General features: G+C 41.7%; 1 protein-coding gene across 7 annotated transcripts in view; it reads left to right on the top strand.

Annotated features, from left to right (window-relative positions):
• Window positions 1–18,984, top strand: part of LOC307021037 (RNA-binding motif, single-stranded-interacting protein 3) — a 258,107-nt gene that overhangs the window by 90,192 nt on the left and 148,931 nt on the right. For all 7 annotated transcript variants that reach the window (XM_079652770.1, XM_079652771.1, XM_079652769.1 and 4 more), the window contains one exon: window positions 17,603–17,760. In XM_079652770.1, coding sequence (XP_079508896.1) covers window positions 17,603–17,760 — 158 coding nt within the window. The remainder of the gene's footprint in view (window positions 1–17,602; window positions 17,761–18,984) is intronic.

Raw genomic sequence — 18,984 nt, 5'->3', positions numbered from 1 at the left:
CAGATGGAATGTCTTTTTTTTGGACGATGCTGTAAAGCCACTGTTGCCAAACAGACGTGTTGCTAATTATTTTTGCAAAATGTTGAGTAACTACATAGCAGAGTGGTTGACACATTTCTTGAATTTCATTGTGTATTATGAGGCAAAACAACTACATTTTAAGGTAGTGACTTAAACAACTCCCCATAAGATTCCCTTTATGTCACTTTTTGTTTAATCTTTCTCGTCTGTATTTAGTCAGCTCTGTGACTCTTCTTAACTTTCAGTGTTATGCTGGGCCTACTTGTCATTTCTGTTTTTTTTTTTTAGGAAAATGCAAACTACACCATCTTGTACTAATAAATAAATGTATAACACATTTACATAATACATACAATGCAAAATGTATTCCCTCAAGCCTCACCCAGTGATTGCTGACTGCCGAACAGAAGTCAATGTATAATGCAGTGGCATCATCGTCACCGCTTTTTAAGGTGTCCTTTTTACCCCGGCACCCAGGAACACTTCATCCTGCTCTGAGAAGCAGACGGAGAGCGGCTCGGGTTTGAAGGGTGAATGCATCCTGCCACACTTCACTCTCAAAGCATGTAAAAGGTAGCCTGATTCCACTGCTTGCACAGTTTGCTCCCGTACGCCTGAGCTGGTGTGCTTCAAGGTTCTTCTTGGATTTCAGGAGGGGCCTTTTAACTTGAAACCAAAGTTAGAGAGGCAAGTCAATTTCTTCTCTGTGTGCCTGGGAGAAAAACACGCTAGCTGCTTTTGTTTTTTGGTCCCAGCAGTGCTGAGAGTGTTAAGCCTGCCCACCAATTAGGGCATGCCGATTCTTACAGCCCATGAATTATTAAGAGCATCCCATCGACTAGGAGCAGTGACTGAGGGCAAGAAAAAGGGCCAAGCCACCTGAGCTCCACAGCTGCATTTGTTAAAGCTGTCAGTATACTGCACCAACGCTGCTACAATTTAGCTACAAATAGCATCTTACAACACTGAGCTCTGTTTGGATTTGGACGTCAATTTGCTTATCTATTTACAAATTGGATAAATATCGTTTTTATTCAACAACACAAATGAATAAGGGAAAAGAAGCAGAGAGACAGACGGGATAATGTATGGTATAAGATTGCAACTTGCAACACCGGCTACCCTCAAGGTCAACCAATTCATTCCTGCTGTAGAATTTATAGCCTGGTAGTAGCTGAGGCAATGAGGTGCTGTGAACCTTGAGCTCATGTCTATATACTCTAGCAGGTCTTCCCGGCCATATATTTGGGAGGGGGGGGATCCTACTTGTTAACTCTCCATTCAGAGCTCTAGTGCCTGAAACCAGACCCCACAATAGGGCCGGCCAAGGCCTGCTTTCTAGGGGAACACCAAGTTAAAGTTTGGCGGGGTAGCATCACCTCATCATAATAAATAGTTAGTCTTTGGGAATGTGCCAATGGGCCGTAACTCGTGAGGAATGAAGAAAACGCGGCAAATTTAGGTGCTGTCAAATGTGACTCCTGCCGACTGTCAGTACTTGAGACGTATTAGACGGAGATTGGGAACTGCTTTGTGTGGGAGCCCCCCACCTTACTGGATAACAGAGCTATCATTATGCATGAATAATTGGATGCATTCGGTTTTTATTTTTTTTCCATTTCTCTTTTCACCAGTGGGCTGTTTAATGTAGCACAGTTGTCAAATAAGGCTGTCGCAGAGAGTAGAGTGAGCAAAGACCGATTACTTTATGTGAATGATTTTTTTTTTCTCTCTTGCAGAATTGAAATAATTTAGAGCGGTTAGGAGAGGAGTGGGACTGTGGAGGAGAAGGATATATGTGGATGTTGTGGCACGGCGGGGCTTTTAAGTGTGTTGTGATTTTGCTATTTATTGTTTTGCTGCAGGGAAAGAGGCGAGAAGAGAATGCTGGTCTCTCAGATGTCTTTTAATAGAGATCCTGACTGCCTACTAGACCGCTTGTTTGTTCTGGAATGACTGGTTCAATCCCTGTTTGGTAATATACATTAGCCGTGGTCCTGTTTGTCACCGGAATAGCTTAAGTGCCCTTTAGATGACATTAGATTCAGTGTTCTCTTCTCCGTTGCTCCCTTGTTTCTGAAAAACCATCGGGCAGAAATAGTTGAATGCCCCTACAAGAGCAATGCTTTTTCATTTATCAGTGCACCCCCCTGTCTGAAAAACACATATACAATAACACGCAATACCAAGCTCGACTAGAATCCAGAAATCGCACAGGAATGAAGTCCTTCAGTTTGTCATCTTTCTCTCTTGCTGTTGCCTCCTTTGTTTTTTCCCTTAAACATTCAATTTCTCCCTTTTGAGTTTGATAACCAGCAATTTCCTGAATATGCGAAAATGAATGTTTATTTGAGTTGACGAAAAAAACAAAATCTAATAGAAACAGTTTCCCAGGTTTGATTGAGTGATAATTGAAGAGCTATTTATCCGCTAGATATCGGTTCGAGACATTGTTCAAATATAGATTTACCGTAATCCATTAATCTTGGTATTCATTCTAAAATGTTTTCAGAATCAGAATACCTTTATTTGTTCCACAGAGGGGAATTGTACATTTGTTACAGCAATATAAGAGCCAAAGACAGCTTAATATTACATGATAAGAAGCATGCATAAAACACATATTAAAGATACAAAAAAAATAAAATACTCAATTTACAATTACACCTCCTCTAACAGTTTTGAAGATGTAGCAGCCAGGTATATATTGCACAGTTATTAATGAAGAGCCATTCTTATAACATGCGCAGATGGGGAAGCTCTTTTGAATGTCTGTATTGCTTGAATTCAGTGGAGATTTGGACATTACAGTAGGGTCAGAGTTTTTCCCCAATTCCGAGTACAGTTCCCGAAAACAGTTAAAAGTGAATAAGACTGTCTTGTCTGCTGTCAGTAATCAACGTTTTGGTTAAAAGTGTCCTCTAAATGTAGTTGTGGGAAGCAAAAATAGACTCACTTAGAAGAGCTGGATTCTAAAGATTCAGACCCCTCAGTGTCAGAGACAGCTGCTGCAGAGTTTTCATTACTGTGTCTTCGAATGGATTTGTGTACTCTTTTTGTCGCACTGTGCTGCCACCCAAACCACATCAGATTTTTGAGACACTGTGACAATATCTGAAAAACAATGCTGAATCTGCAGAAAGCTGACCAGAACTGGGACCCGTCTTGAACTGAAGGGACCTGATGTGTCTGCTGTTTCCTTGTCAGTTGTTTACTCTTCCAATGTGTGACTCAGCCCCATTATCTTCCGTCCTTTCCACACCTGGCTTCCAGCTGTATCCTTCACTACAAACTTATCATTATCTGCTAATTGACAGCCTTTGGTTTCGTCTGCTTTTCTCAATGTTTACTTGAAATAACTCCCCCCTGTGCCGTCAGCTAACAAATGTGTAACCATGTATCCTTTAGATTACCGTTGTTCTACTTCGGGGAAACATTAACTGATCGATGCGCCTCGAGATGAGAAAATGGGGCTAATTGTTCGCAGATAAGTTGGGCCTCTTGTGGGACGTGAAGCAGCCTGTATCTAATTAATTATGCATTTCTAGCACATTCTTTCTTAAGCAGAAACGAAGGAATGCCACCCTGGCCCGTCGCCTGCTTTCTGTGTGTGGCAAGCCTCACCTCCTTGTCATCCGCTGAGTCTCTGAAATTATAAAAAGAGGAAGAAAAAACAGCGTGAGGATCATTGTCATGGTAATGGTCTATCCATGGTTGTTGGCAGACCCCCTTCATATTCAGCCCCACAATGACTCTGCTGTCTTGGGTATTTAAGAGGTGGTCTGCCGCTGCTGGTGGAAGACTGAGCCGAGGAGCTTCCTGTTCATGTGCTAATCTGCGCCGCGGTACAATGGAGCGGGCGCTGTTCTCTCAGAGCCTGGCCCCCCACATTCAGCCGGAGAATGGAGGGCCACACACCACAACAATAACAGTCCACCACTATCATCTCATGAAAAGTCTCCATTGGAGGGTAAATAAATAGTTTAGAAACCTTTTAGCAAGTACAATAGGCTAGACCACCGCTGATTTTCATCTTTGATGTCTCTTGACAATTTGCCCTGCCCTATTAATATATAATGTCGGGCTGGAAAAACATAATGCTGAAAGGAAAGAAGAAACTCAATGATGCTTTACTTTGAAGAAGAGCTGAAAGAGATTTTTGGGGCTGAAGGAAATAAACTAGGATCATTTTGGTCATGCAAGATTTTAATTTTCAATAAAATAAAACCCAATTGTTAGATTCATTAGCTGAAAAAGGATTTGCCAAGCTCCATGTTCCAGTAACTATTAACTATGTGAATTATTGACATCCCTTCCCTAACATAGAAACCCATTTGAGTTGTTGAAAAGCAAAAATAAATACTTTAGTGCTTTCCAGAAAGTTGTTTGTGTGGCTGAGTATCTCAGTAAGGGATCCTCCGGCAATTGTCACAGTGAAGAACCATAATCCCCGCCTTTGATTCACAAAGTGGCTTGCAACCGGGATTGCTGATTTGGGACAATTGCACATATTATTTTGAAATGTACGGTCATTCAGCCTTCACTGTGAAGCTAAATTAGGTCTCTGAGAAGCTTTATGAATATACAGTACTTAAGAAAAGACTGAATGGTGAACAAAGCGCAGTTGAGAGAATCACTTTTTTTTTTTTGTTGGCTTCAATAGAAATGAATGAAAATGTTTTCAATGAACTGTAAACCCTAACTTGGAAGAAAGAATGAATAACTTGAGTTACCTTTGAAGATATCAAAGGACTGATAGCATCACGGTTTGAGTTTGATCAAACGGCTTTGAACCCAAATGGCCTGTGTTTATCTTTGCTGGCTATGGTCCTTAACCGTGTCCAAGCGTTGCCTGCATTAAAGTCTTCCAGCAGCCCGGTGCGAGCAGTTCAGAGTCACTGAGGCAGGCAGTCAGGCTAGGGGGAAACATTACACCATTACACTCACCTGTTCCACAGCCATGGTGACTTATCTCATGAATAAATCACACGACCAAGGTCTGGACACATCAGACACTGCACCTCTCCTTTGGCACATGTCTGCATCCCTATCTATCTTTCTCTTTTTTCTACGTCTCTATGCTTTCTCCCTTACTGCCTTGTGTCTCACACCTCTTTGCTGAAGCACGGTGCCCGACAGTGCTCACTTTATTTATCACACAATTGTGACACTTTTGGATAAAGCTCTGCACCCGCACTGATTGAACTCTGCTTGTGAGAGCTGGGAGGCACAGATCATTCCCCTTTGGTTTCCAGTAAGTCATGGGATTGCCAGCTCGGGATGGTCTGCCTAGAAGTGGCTGACTCTCTTCCTTTAAATCACTCTTGAGAGGCGCTTCTGAACGGTCCCTAATTCAGCGGTCATGTCAATATGCCAAACCAACAGAAATACTGAAAGTGTCTTAGTTGAAAATAAAATCTGAGATAGTCTGATAGATTGGAAAAATCCCATAAAACAAAAATTGGGGCTTACATTTGAGCTTTGCCTTTGATGTGAAACCCTTCCCGACACACATTTCTTGGTATGACATACCCAGGTGCACAGAGGCAGAATATCAAGCAGTGATTCCAAGGATGTTACAATGCGGCATTGTTCTCACTTTGACCCATAGTAAAACAATCCCCTGCATATCTCCGCCGTCTGCAGCCCTGCAGAATATGAGCTTAACCCAGAGGAGGCGGATACAGGGCTTTTTTTTTGTGTTGAGTAATGCTGATATTCCTTCAAGGGGGAATCGTTGCGGAATCTGGCACGCCGTCTTTGGCCTACTAAACTCCACTCAACACTATGTTAAAAATCCCCAATGGCTGCTAGACAGGGAGGAGAAAGAGGGTGGAGAAAAGGAGGAGAGAGACTCGTAAAAAGAAAGACGAGAGGAGGGGCGGGGGGGCGGGAGGGAAGGAGAATTGAGGACTAGCAGCCAGATGGGGATTGGGATGGATTTAGGGGTAGATGAGAGCTGACTGCAGGGATTGCTGAGGGTGAAGAGAGGATGGATGGAGCACTAGCAGGGATAGATTCAGTTATTGAGGGCTACAGGGAGGAAAGCAGGGAAAGCAGGATGGGCGTTTAACAGTAAAGACAGGTCAACATATGGATACAACAAGCTACTTAGGTTGTGAGGAATATTTTATCCATTGTCTAAACGCAGTGCATACTTAAAAACAACCAAATGGGAATATCTTGTGAGATAAGATTGTCACAAAGTGATCTTAAAGTAAAGATGATGTGTCGATATTCACACTATCAGTCCTCTACAAAGAATACACTTGCTGCAAATAGTGACAAATGATATCTCATCTACAGCAACAATAACTGACTAATAGACAACATGCCTTCAGGTAGGAATGCATTTGTCAGAAGTGTCAAGGTTGGAGCCTCTGAAGGGCAAACCACAGAGGTCAGTGGCTCCGGCCTCACAGTGCGGTGAAGTCTGAAGCCAAGATATAAAGTCTGAAAAAAGGAAATCAGGCATTTGCCCTCAAGTTGGAAAATAGGACTCTTCTCAGTGTAAAGTCTAACATTTGTTTTGCAAATATTTGGAAATGACATGCAGAACATCCAAGATTGATATTTTCATCTTGCCCCTTTTCCCTCTCATTTGAAAAACAACAACAACAACAACATTCTTGTTAGTTTGATTGCCTGCTGCTGCATGACCTTTTCTTAAACACATCCAGAAGTTCACATCCATCAAAATCTCATTTACAGCTCGCCTCGCAATTACAGGATTGCTGGATAATGTACCATTTCAAAGCCATTTTGTTTTTCACACAAGAATATTCCCGTTTTTTTGTGTGCCAATTATCATATAGAGAAAGAACTGGATACCTGAATTACAATATGCCTCTTTTTGTGTCTTTAATCAAAAAGTGCTAAATCGACCTTGAAATATTCTGTTTTCAAACTGCGGTCTGTACATTTTTAAGCGCTTCAACATCAGTGCCACCACCTTCCTCCTGCTACTGCTTGTACACCTGATTTTGTGTCTTTGGCCAGGTTGGTTAGGATCCCTATGCGAAACCCCTCTATATGTTTTTCAGATGTAGATCATAAAATAACCCTTTAAACTACTAGAAACCAATCATTTACCATTTCCCTAGCTGATGTGTTCTAGCCGTGTCAGAAGCTTCCTGCCACAGCAGCGGCTGGTGTTTAGTGCCAGTATTTAGTCTGGAAATTGTCAGAGACGCTTCACTGAGTATATTCCTTAGGGGCCAAAAGTAACATTCCAGACCCAGTGCAACTACTTTGCATGTGAAAGAAAAATGAATATTCAAAGTGAAGTGGATGCGTGTCCTTGGCTCTGCATAAATCTATACATTTCTTTCATCTTTGTACAGTTGCGTTTACGTTGTGCTATCATTGGGTTTCCATTGTGCCAGTTGCTTATGATTACATCTTTGTTTTTGTACAGTTAATCCACCTATGTGTGTGTGTTTCCTGTGTATCACACATGTATAGGTAGTGTATGAGTGTGAATTACTCCTCAGGCATATAATAGTAACATACAGTATGTTGACACATCAAGGTGCAGAATAATGATGATATTATTGTAAATAGCATTAATAAAATGTGAAAGAATGGGTTAAATTACCACCCGCATTCAGCACTGACTTTATCAGAGATACTGTATGTCTCAACTGGATCTGTGTCTGGCATCATTTCACAGTATGAAATAATAACAGCTTATTTTTAAACTCACAGTCAGTGTGAACTTTTAATCACCTGAAACATTAAGCACCTCAATAGTTAATGAAAAGCAACATTACATTTAAGCAAACAATATACGTCCGAATCAATAGGAATTAGTAAATGATTTAAAACAAAGTCGACTACTTTACTCTTTCCTTAAAAGTGATTGATCTTGTTACCTTTTTAGTAAGTATTGAATTCCTAAATGTTCTTTTTTTCTATACCTATTTTCTTTAGCTTTCTATGGATTATGGAAATACTTTGTCTCTCTAAGAAAAGACGTTACATATCTTAAACTGGCCTAATGATGGTCAGGAATCAAACAGACTTATAACATCAGTGTTTAGCCTTTTCTTTTCATACACACAGCACCACATGTGTACTTACACACTGTATAATGTCTGCTTTGAGTGAATTCTAGCACTTACCAAGCAAAACCAGTTTTCCTAAATGTGTATAAATACTATGTCTGAGTGTGCTATTTGTAAAAGCAATGATACCATTACTCAGTTTAGCCAACATTACGTAGTACTTTAAACATATTGCTGTGGGCATGCAGTCAAACACACAGTGAATTCAGTGTCACACAGTAACTCATGCAGTGGGCTGTTGGGGACCTTTGAAGCTCATTGGCGCTCCTGCACCAATTACAGCCTTATTTATGAATTTGAGCACAGTTGACCTTCTGGGAGAGGAGACGTAAATTTGTTTGTCTGAAGAACTGCGTAACAAATGGCATTCTGGGACGGCTCAAGCTTCGGCTATATCAATCTGTTCCGTGTCTCCCCTTGGCATCCACACTTGAGCAATAACTCTCATCAACTGGCCGGCTATCTAGTCAGTCATTCAGAAACAGCAGGCAGCAAGTTGGTCTTTCTGGACTGCCAGACAAAGATCAGTGGACCTAGAACTAACATGTAGCATATGTTATGTTGCTGAGACCAGACTTTAAGATGTATTTTTTAATTCAAGAGACTCACAGTTGCTTGTTATTAACTCTCTCTCCCACTTTCTCTATCTGTATGCAGCGTATGAGCACATTGGAGGCCAGGAAGCCTAGGACCGCTCTCTCTCAATCTTCCACTCACTGTTTGTGTTTACACTTCCTGTGAAAAACATAACTGACTCCTGAAGAATGTGCCCAATTAGAGACAGAGAGTGAGAGAGACTGGGGGGGGGGGGGGGGTCTTCCCTCACTGCGGCTGTTGCCCTCTTTCTAATGTCTGGTGTTGTATAACACAGACATGAAGCTTTATGTCTGAGGGTCCTCTGGGTGCAGAGCTCTGGTGACGGGAGGGCTTGCCAGGCCGCATAATTTTCAAAAAACATGAAATGTATTGGAATACAAGAGCAAGCCTCAGTCGAATGATGCAAGAGATTACATTTATTCACATATATCAGATGTTGGCTTTTATTTTTCATTCTAAATTACAAAAACAATACTCTTTATTGGTCTGCTGTAGCAGGTCCAGACCACATGTGTGCTTCAATGATGATTCATTTATTAGTTGATTAAAAGACAATCATTTGTTTTGTGTCATTAATCTGAAGACATCATCTTATTAGATGTTCACTCCTTTCAGACATTTTATACACCAAATGATTCATGCTTTAATAAAGGAACATCCATTAGCCACATCTGTCAGCTGACAATTGAGGGGTTTGGTTAAATAAGTGACCTGGGGACCAATCTGTATCCATTATTTGTCTATGGATCATAGCCACAGTATATCAGTGGATTAATTCTGCGAACCTGAGCTGGTGCCAGCTCAGGTTCAGTTTGTGACTCATAGTGTAGATCACTCCCTTTCTCTCTCTTTCCATACTCTCTATCATCATCTGTCCTTTTCTTGGTCGCTGCTTGCTCTCTTTGAAGCGTGCCTCTTTCCTCCCACTCCCCTGCTCCATCCGTACTGCAGTCCCTCCACTCCCACACCGACTAGCCTGCAAACAGACCCAGCTGGCCGTAATGATGACAAATCAGCCCAAATATTTATGTCCATCGAGTTTCACTTTGGCGCTGCCCACGGCTCGCTCTCTGCTCTTTTTTCTACGGATCCCACCGCAGCGGTCACCTCAATGTAACCAAACTGCAGTAATCGCTCTCCACAAACACACTTTACTCCCGGTTATGTCACCTAAACATCGGTTGACCTTTAATGTCTGCAGAGAACCAAGTTTACGGTTGACAGAGGAGCGGATAAACATAGAAGCTGATGATGTGCTTGTGTAGGTGTTTTGTTTGGGCCCGGGGCTTCTCCTGTTCTGTAAATGCGCGGTTCTTGGTATCCTCTAGCGGGAAATTATGATTTGTGCTTTTTTTTGCTCTTTTTATTTATTATTTATACATGAAGTAACATAAGACCAGGGATTGCTAATATTGCCTTGACATAATGCCATCATTATTAAATAATAATGATAATAAATAAATTTATGAAATAAATGCATTTTGGCTCGATTATGTCAAAAATCATAATCTCGATTATTTGGGTCAATAATTGTAATTGCGATTATTAAATAGGATTATTCATTGACTTTGAAAAGATCCATTTATTGGAGAATTCTTTTTGAACAGGATGTTTTTGAGAGTTGATTACCCAGAACTTTAAGTATAATTCAACTGAAAACCCCCCAAAAAAAGGAATAATAATAGTAAAAAAATTATCTTTTTATTTCGATTACGTTGTTTTCGTAATCGTTGCAAGCCATACTCGTAATCGCGATTAAAATACGATTAATTGAGCAGCCCTATTTTGTGCACATCAAACCTCTTGACCAGGTCAACATCGGTGCAAATATTAGATCCCTACATATTCCCTAAGATTGTTGATTGGTTAGTTATTATTGTAAGGCTTGAATCCGCACAGTCTAGGTCTGATGAGTAACATTAGATGTGTCAATTGAGACATAAGTGTTTCAAAAGTCAGATTCTCTATTTGACTGGTTAGAAATAATAACGTTTTTCTGAGAACAAAATGTTTTTAAATCTTATTTGGAGGAACCACATGGTCACATTAAATAAATGGAAACACTTGACCGGCCCTTAAGCTCTAAGAGCTCTCATATCTTGTAATAATATCATAAAGCATGGGGTTATTATTGTAGGACAAATTCTACTTTGAACTTTTTTCCTTCTAAAATGCTTCTCTTCTGATAAAAGCCTTTTGAAAACAAAAAACACTCTTTTCTAGCTCATACATTTGCATTTTTCCTTGCACGTGTTTATTTTTATTTTTCTAAACAGTGGAGGTCCATGACTAATTATTGATCCCAAAGTGCTTCTCTGAGAGTACCAATGAAATCCTCAGAAGGAAGTGTAAATAAATTAAACCAAAAAAAAGTACCATATTTACAGTATACTTTAGAACACAGCAATCACATCATATCTCTTTCTAACAAAAATACACCATTTATTTTATTGAAATTATGCATTTAAGATTCATTTTGCCATGTGGTCGCCCCCTTGTAGATGAGACAGATGACTCAGTGTTTTAAAACTACATAAAGCACGCCTTGTTTACCTCAATAGCTCTTGTCCTCTCTGTCAGATAATATGTATGTATCCTATCTCCCCCCCCGGGAAAGATATGGCCTCTATTTTAACTCTGAGGCTGTGTATCCAGACCAAGGGTCCTGACATGGAAAAAACATCCTGCCCTTATCTGCCCCAAAGAGAAGTAAGAGAGAAAGAGAGCCTGTGGGGGAGAGGGGAAATACAGAAAGAGAGAGAGAGCTCTGTTTTGAGAGATACTGGAGATGGACCAATCAGCAAGTTTAAAATTAGCCCCCTGCGTCATTGTCCATAGCAGCGTTGGCTAACCACTGCCCCAGATCCCAGGGCTGTTCTGTTTACACTGAGGAGGAAGACCTGCAGGAGGCCAGTGGGAGCCCAGAAAGGATCACACCGTCCAAATGACTAATCTGTCTTTTTCTGATATGCTCTTTCCTCATAAATGTTATTTCCCTTCTTCCTGGTTTAGTTTTTTTAAAATGCTCCAACTCCTTCATATCCAAAAGTGCATCTCTCCTTCTTTTATTCCTATCATCCCCTTTCTCTCATCTCATGCACTCTCTCCACCCACCTGTATACAGAAAGCTCTCAGTCTTCCCTATCAGGATACATTTGGCTGTAGAATCATCGGCGTTGAATCCCCATGTGATTCGGGGATGTTTTGCCGTTCACTCATCTGGGGTTCACCTTGACGAGCATAGACAGAGAGAGAACAACCAAACAGCAGGCGAGCCTTTTGTCTTTTCCGCATTTCCCTCCCTTCGCTCTCGGGATACATGTTTTGGGGCTAAAGGTTTGGAAGCAGCTATCAAGAATGGATGGGGGGATTTGTGTTCCTTCTGTGCTTCGAGGCTGATGTGAGTGTGGCCGACCGCAGAGCTAGCTGTTAGTTCTGGCAGTTTGGAAGGGATGCCTCTGGGACTATGCTTGTCTTTAAGAGTCTTTGCAGAGACTTTGCCAGCGTGAATTAATGGAGGATGAGCTGAGAGGCTTTTTTTCTTCAATTTAAGGAGACTGCTTGTCATTTTTTCTGGCAGTTTTTTTTGTGTGCATCTGACTCGTGTGACTCTTGGACACAGAGAACAGGAAATAAGCATGCGCGCTGACAAGACATGTGCACCCTCCTGCAAGGTGACAGCTGATCTGGTCCTGGCCGTGGGGCTTTGGGCTGGGTTGGGTCGGCTTACTGATATTGACAGCGTGGCCTTGTCTGGCCTCCTGCCAGTGTTGAGCTAGCTCTCGCTGGCTGCTATGGCCTCCTATAAATCATGGCCAATTACCACGGTGGTGCACAGCCGCCTCTCCTCCCGTCGCAGCCCTGCCCTGCAGAGTGCAGGCAGGCAGAGAGAAGCCAGGAGAGCCACAGCCCTGCCTTCACTCCAATTAGTCCTCCTCTCTGTTTGGCAAACATTGTCTACTCTCATCGTATGTTTAAAACCGTTGGGAGCGACCTTATCTAAAGATATAGGCAACTTGGTAAAGAAGGGTAAACCAAAGTGCTTACAATAAAGACATTCCATATCATAAGCACTTAATCAAATTTAATTTTTTCAATTTTACATTTTCTGCTTTAATTTTCCTGTCCTTTACTTTCCCTTTAATCAAAAAGATGAAATGTTATCGCTTCCTGGTATATTTATTATTTATAGGTAAATCAATCCCTACCAAACCCATTGTATAATCCAAATCAAATGGGCTGCTGAAAATGTTGATATTTGAGATAAATTACATAAGATAAAAGGTACTTTATTCATCCCAAATACAAACCAAGGCATTGCACATAAGTAGAAATGAAAGAGTAGAAATAAACAATACTAGAAATTAAACATCTCAAAATAGAATTAAAACAGCATTACAATCAAGTAGAAAATATACAGTAGACATTGGAGATAACAATCTATAAACTCTGACATTAACCACTATTGAAGGTCTTTAGACACAATATAAAGAGTGATCATATACTGTATAGTATAAATATGGTTAAAAATAACACATGTTAATCGCTTCAATGCATAAAGACTTTATATAGTAAAGATACTGTATTTAAAGTACCTGGACGTGAAAGAAACATTAAACACCGTAGGTTCAGGCTTACATATTCATCTCAGTGACAGTGAGAGCCAGCACTGATCTGTATAAAGAATGTGTGTGAATATACAGTAGAGCGCTGTGTGCCCTCAGCCTAAGCAACGCACGTAAGATTTATCATCCGCACTTAATTCACTCATAAACATTTGCTGGCATGTCACGGAAGCTGTGTAACTCCCCCCCTCCCCTCCCCCCCCCGCACTGGTGGCTTGGTAAATTGGGCCTGTGTAAACCATTCTGCCCATCTAAAATACAGTGCGGCAAATTGAAATCCCCAGTAAGCCTCTGTAGCGGCATGTCACAGCTGGGTAGGGAGGAGGGAGAATGGAGGTTTTTCTCATTTACCACCTGGAGGTTTTTGAAGTGTCATAACCAGCTATTCTCCATGACTCTCTTCTTTAACTCCTGCTCTTTTTCCCTTTGTCTCTCCCTGCCATTCCCCCAATCATCCAATCCCTCCCCTCTCTGGCTGAAATACCTTTTGTCAAGTGCTGTATTCAATCCTCATCATTCTGACACACAAGGCCTGTATTTATTATATATTTGAGAAGCTGGATTTTTACAGTCTGACAGGCAGAGGGTAAACAGCAGTCACGGAAGCATCCGGAACGCGAAACAAGCTTGGTTATTAACCTCAAGTGGGGCGACCGGAGGAAGCCAGGAGAGAATTCGATTTTAAACAAAAAAAATGACGGAAACAGTTTTGCTGGGAATGCGTGTTTGTGCTTGTGGGTTGAAGCAACAGCCGATGTGTGCATTCTCATTTCACCCCCACGCTTGTACAAGTTCACAACCTGCCCCCGATGCATGTATATACATACATTACACATGTAGACTCACAGAAGCATTTTAAAAGCCAGCTCTTTTGGCAGTTATGTATTTTGCCTATCCAGCTTTTGCATCCCTTGAGTCTGCAACATTAGAACTCTTTATAAATGTTTCCAATATTACGACAAAAACAAAAAATCAAAGATAAATCTGTGAGTCCAAACACAACCCTTACCCTATCCCACTCAGCCAATCCCATCCCACTATCCACCGAACAGTCGCCTTTCCCAGTTGATCTTCGGCACCCATTCCATTCTCTGTCCCGGGGGTCTCTTCCGGTCTTTTCTTTTCCTCTTGGATAACCTCACTCTCACGTCTTCTCGCCCAACACTGTAAGTAATGGGCTGGTTTTGACCCTCCATGCCTCATTGTGTAAGATTTCAGCTTCTGACCTTAAAAAATGAAAGCAAATCGATAGGGCGGGACACATGAATTCCAAAGCCCAGGATGCTAGCCAAGCCTGGAGCTCAGGGAGGAGAAGAAAGAGAAGGAGGGCTGTTTGTATTACTGAAGAGCTAAAACAAAGAAAGAAAGCCAACGAAAAAGAGAGGGGTTTTCAATTAACCTTCAGCGCTGACAGCAACTTTGTGGAGCGTCTCGTTCTTGTGCTTGTGAATATGTACGAATTTGTGTCGCATGGTATGTTAAGTACTGTTTGTAATGTCAGCTATACAGTGTACAAGGGGAACATAGAACAACAAGGGAAGGGGGACCTGAGGCGAAAGCCTCAAAGACGAGTTTTGAACTGCAGCTGTGCACATTCCTATGACTTTGAGTGGGAGAAAATAACTCCCATTGAGCACTCAAGAGATTAAGATTCTTCTGTTCTATTGCCACTGCATGGAAACGTGAGTGACTGGAGACTAGTGCTGCATTTTCATTTCAGTCTGTGAACCAAGTGTGAGCAGTGTGTTAAGCAGTGGGAGGCACAATCTGCATAAGGAGTGTGTGTGTCTGTGTTTGGCGATTAAGTTAAAGACTGGAACCCAGACTTGAGTCAGACTTAAGTCAAATGTTCAGGTTTGAAGTTTTCTCTTGTTGTAATGAAGTAACTTGAGAAGGCGATTGATGAAAAATGTATGTTAATTAAAAATCAAAAGTGGAGAGCGAACGGTAAACCGTGCATAAAGAGAGGCAACACATTCTGGCCAGATCTGAACCAGGCATTGTGTGTGCATACTTTGTCGAAATTTGAGTTCTTTGAACTTTATTTGTGTCACACTCACACGCACATCTGTAAAGTTTCTCGACTGCATCTTGCACGGCTTGCCAAGCAATTGCTGTGAAAAAAAACACACACAGACAGACGGACATCCGGACACCCGGTAAAGTATTCTTTGTGATATTTCCTGATACAGGAGCGACACTGGTAAATAGCAGGCCTTATATAGCCACACAACATTAAATGATTAGTCTTATTTGAAAGGAAAGAGTTAAAAATCATCTGAGATGTGTAAGTAAATCACAATAGAAAGCAAAATAGTTAATGTCAAGGCATTTTCATCATTGTTCACAGACTTTCCTCATGATTTTGACTTGTCTAATGACCATCTGTGACCTGACATGGACATGGCCTGCAGTCTAGGACTCCACTTGAGATTTTTCACAGATTACTTGAAAGTTCAGTGGAAGTTGCCCTTAAGGATTTCAAACAGCTCTGGCGATGGTGTGCTGTGACTGTTGTTGGCTTCCGTGTGGGAAAGGTGTTTCTGTGTCATCACGTGGCGTGTATGCGTGTGAGTGCACAAACACAGATGTGTGTACAGTAGTGTGCGTCCGGCACAGCGAGTGGCTGCCCATCAGTTCCACTTAGTTCAGCGTGGTAATTGGCCATCCATTGATGGACGTGGCTCCCTCTTCACGCTCCAGGGACCCCGGCTCTTTGTCTGGGGAGTGGGAGGCAACACGCTGGCATGGCACACACGCTTAAAATAGCGCATCAAATCAACCATGCTTCAGCAGCCGCTGCTAACGTGTGGGGCGGATTGGAGGGCTAATGGTGTGTGTGTGTGTGTGTGTGTGTGTGTGTGTGTGTGTGTGTGTGTGTGTGTGTGTGTGTGTGTGTGTGTGTGTGTGTGTGTGTGTGTGTGTGTGTGTGTGTGTGTGTGTGTGTGTGTGTGTGTGTGTGTGTGTGTGTGTGTGTGTGTGTGTGTGTGTGTGTGTGTGTGTGTGTGTGTGTGTGTGTGTGTGTGTGTGTGTGTGTGTGTGTGTGTGTGTGTGTGTGTGTGTGTGTGTGTGTGTGTGTGTGTGTGTGTGTTTCTACGGCATGGTATGGGGTCTTTCGGTTCTCTCTGGGGAGGATAAGGGGTTAAGTTGGTTAACTGGAGCTGGTGGTGGTATTTAGTCATGCCCCCTCTCTGCCTGACCATCTTTTTTTTCATTTGACCGTTTCCTCCATCACTCACTCAGTGTGCATCGCCTCTTTTTCTCTACTAGTCTTTCTCCCCCCCCCCCCTCTCTCTCTCTTTCCGCTCATGCCCACAGGGCCCTGCTCCTCTCTTCCTGTCACTATATGCAGTGTCCCCGCAATAGAGATATAAATGGAGTGTGAGCAGGGGGCCCTGACACCTACACCATAAATCTACACTAACAGCACAACAGCACATGAGGAGAGCAGAGGAGGGGAAAGAGAGAAGAAAGGGAATCACACATCTGAACAATTTGAATAGATTTCAGTAGATAGAAATTATGCTGAAAAAAAAGAGGTTGATATAAAGATGTTTATGAAATAGGCTGGAGAGGATTACTGCGTGAAGATATCACACCCTTGGAGGTGTAAATTGTTTTACAGTGTAATGGAATTGGTATTGAGGGTATGAATAGTTAGCAGGAAGTTGCCATCATTTAAATCTGTTCTAAGCTGCTGGAGGCCTTATGAACCCTAATTTCAGAGAATCTCCTTGGTGAAATGTTTAATTAAAATAACAAATGTAGAAATGTTTCCACTCTTGACTCCAGTTTTTGTCAAGAAAAATACCTGCCCTCTCTCACTGAATTACAGATGCAATTCATTGCAATATATGTACAAAGGTGACAATAATTGAAAGTAAAAGTGTGCGGAGGGTGTCATCTCAAATGTCATTGTGCAGACCTTCTTCACATGAGAATGTTTTCCCATAATGTGTTAGTTAGGGTTGAGGTTAGGAGTTTATTTTTCTTGGAATTTTTACTCATTTATATTATCTGCTTCTCAGTTCACCTCTTAGTGACCCTGATATCATTTCCTCTTAGCCTCGCAGCCACCCTTTAATTTCACAATTTCAATGACAATGAACTGGAAGTGCCTGCTGTTTCTTCAAAATATATTTTCCATTCCTTATCACACTTTGATCTCCTGTGTCTTATGTAATATGTTTTCCAACCTACCTCTGTATTTTTAAATCTTTAACCTATCATCCCAAGATGAAATCAATGTTGTATCAGTTTAAATCTTTCCTCTCTTTGCTTCTCTTTTCTCAGCAGCCCTATGCTCCTCCCCCTCATCCGATGGCTCCTCCCAGCCCCAGCACCAACAGCTGCAGCCAGGGAGGGGCGGAGCAGCTGAGTAAGACCAATCTGTACATCCGAGGCCTGCCACCTGGGACCACCGACCAGGACCTCATCAAACTCTGCCAACCGTGAGTACACTGAAATACAGATGTTCTATTCACACTGAGGGGTGTAATTGGACTGTAATTGGAATGATGTACTGCTCGTGACTGTATGTGTTTCACCAAGTGTACACTATTCCTCTTTATAATACTCCAACTCCCTACTTATAATACATGTCATCAATTTATATTTAATCAGTGTGAAAACGTTGTGTTTCCATATTAATCCCTACATATATTCTATGTTAATGAAATGGAGAATCGTTCCGGCATTTTCCTCTGCTGGAAACTTAATATTGCATATAATGATCAAGTACAAAAGTTAAATCTTTTTTATATGTATAGAGGTACTAATTTAATCTGCCCTCTTTAAGAGCATTTAATAGAGGCAATTTCTCAGGCTAAAAATGATAAAGATGTTTCACGTGGAGGGGAAACTTTTAAGTGCTTGTCCCAGAGTCCCAATGAGTCAAATGGGGAGCTTACCCGGACACGATCAGATTTCAGTAATTAGCTGAATTAATAGCTGCCAGACCGGACTCAAGATACATTGTCTGGAGGTAGTTGTACTTGGACAAGATGGAAAACCAATTTCCGTTTGGAGCGTTTAAGTGTAGCTTTGATTCAAGTGCAGCAAACTATAAAGCCAACAACCAAGTCAAATGTCGTAATGGGAAAGGACGCCGCTAAAATACCATTATTCTATGCAAACAACCAAATGAAACTTAACAAAAATGTTGGAAAATGTTTGATAGTGTAAGTTCAACTCAAATTATACACTGAACAAAAATATAAATGCAACACTTTTGTTTTTGCTCCCATTTTTCATGAGATGAACTCAAAGATCTAAAACATTTTCTACATACACAAAATAACAATTTCTGTCAAATATTGTTCACAAATCTGAAAAGATCTGTGATAGTGAGCACTTCTCCTTTGCCCAGATAATCCATCCCACCTCACAGGTGTGGCATATCAAGATGCTGATTAGACAGCATGATTATTGCACAGGTGTGCCTTAGGCTGGCCACAATAAAAGGCCACTCTGAAACGTGCAGTTTTGCTTTATTGGGGGGGTCTGGGGGGGTCCGAAAACCCTAGGTTTAAACCCTAACCCTAACATGTCACCCATTGAGCATGTTTGGGATGCTCTGGATCGGCGTATACGACAGCGTGTTCCAGTTCCTGCCAATATCCAGCAACTTCGCACAGCCATTGAAGAGGAGTGGACCAACATTCCACAGGCCACAA

This window comes from Notothenia rossii (assembly GCF_949606895.1).
Source record: "Notothenia rossii genome assembly, chromosome: 10".
Lineage (NCBI taxonomy): Eukaryota > Metazoa > Chordata > Actinopteri > Perciformes > Nototheniidae > Notothenia > Notothenia rossii.
The sequence above is the reverse complement of the archived record's forward strand: the minus strand, read 5'-3'. Positions and strand labels throughout refer to the sequence as shown.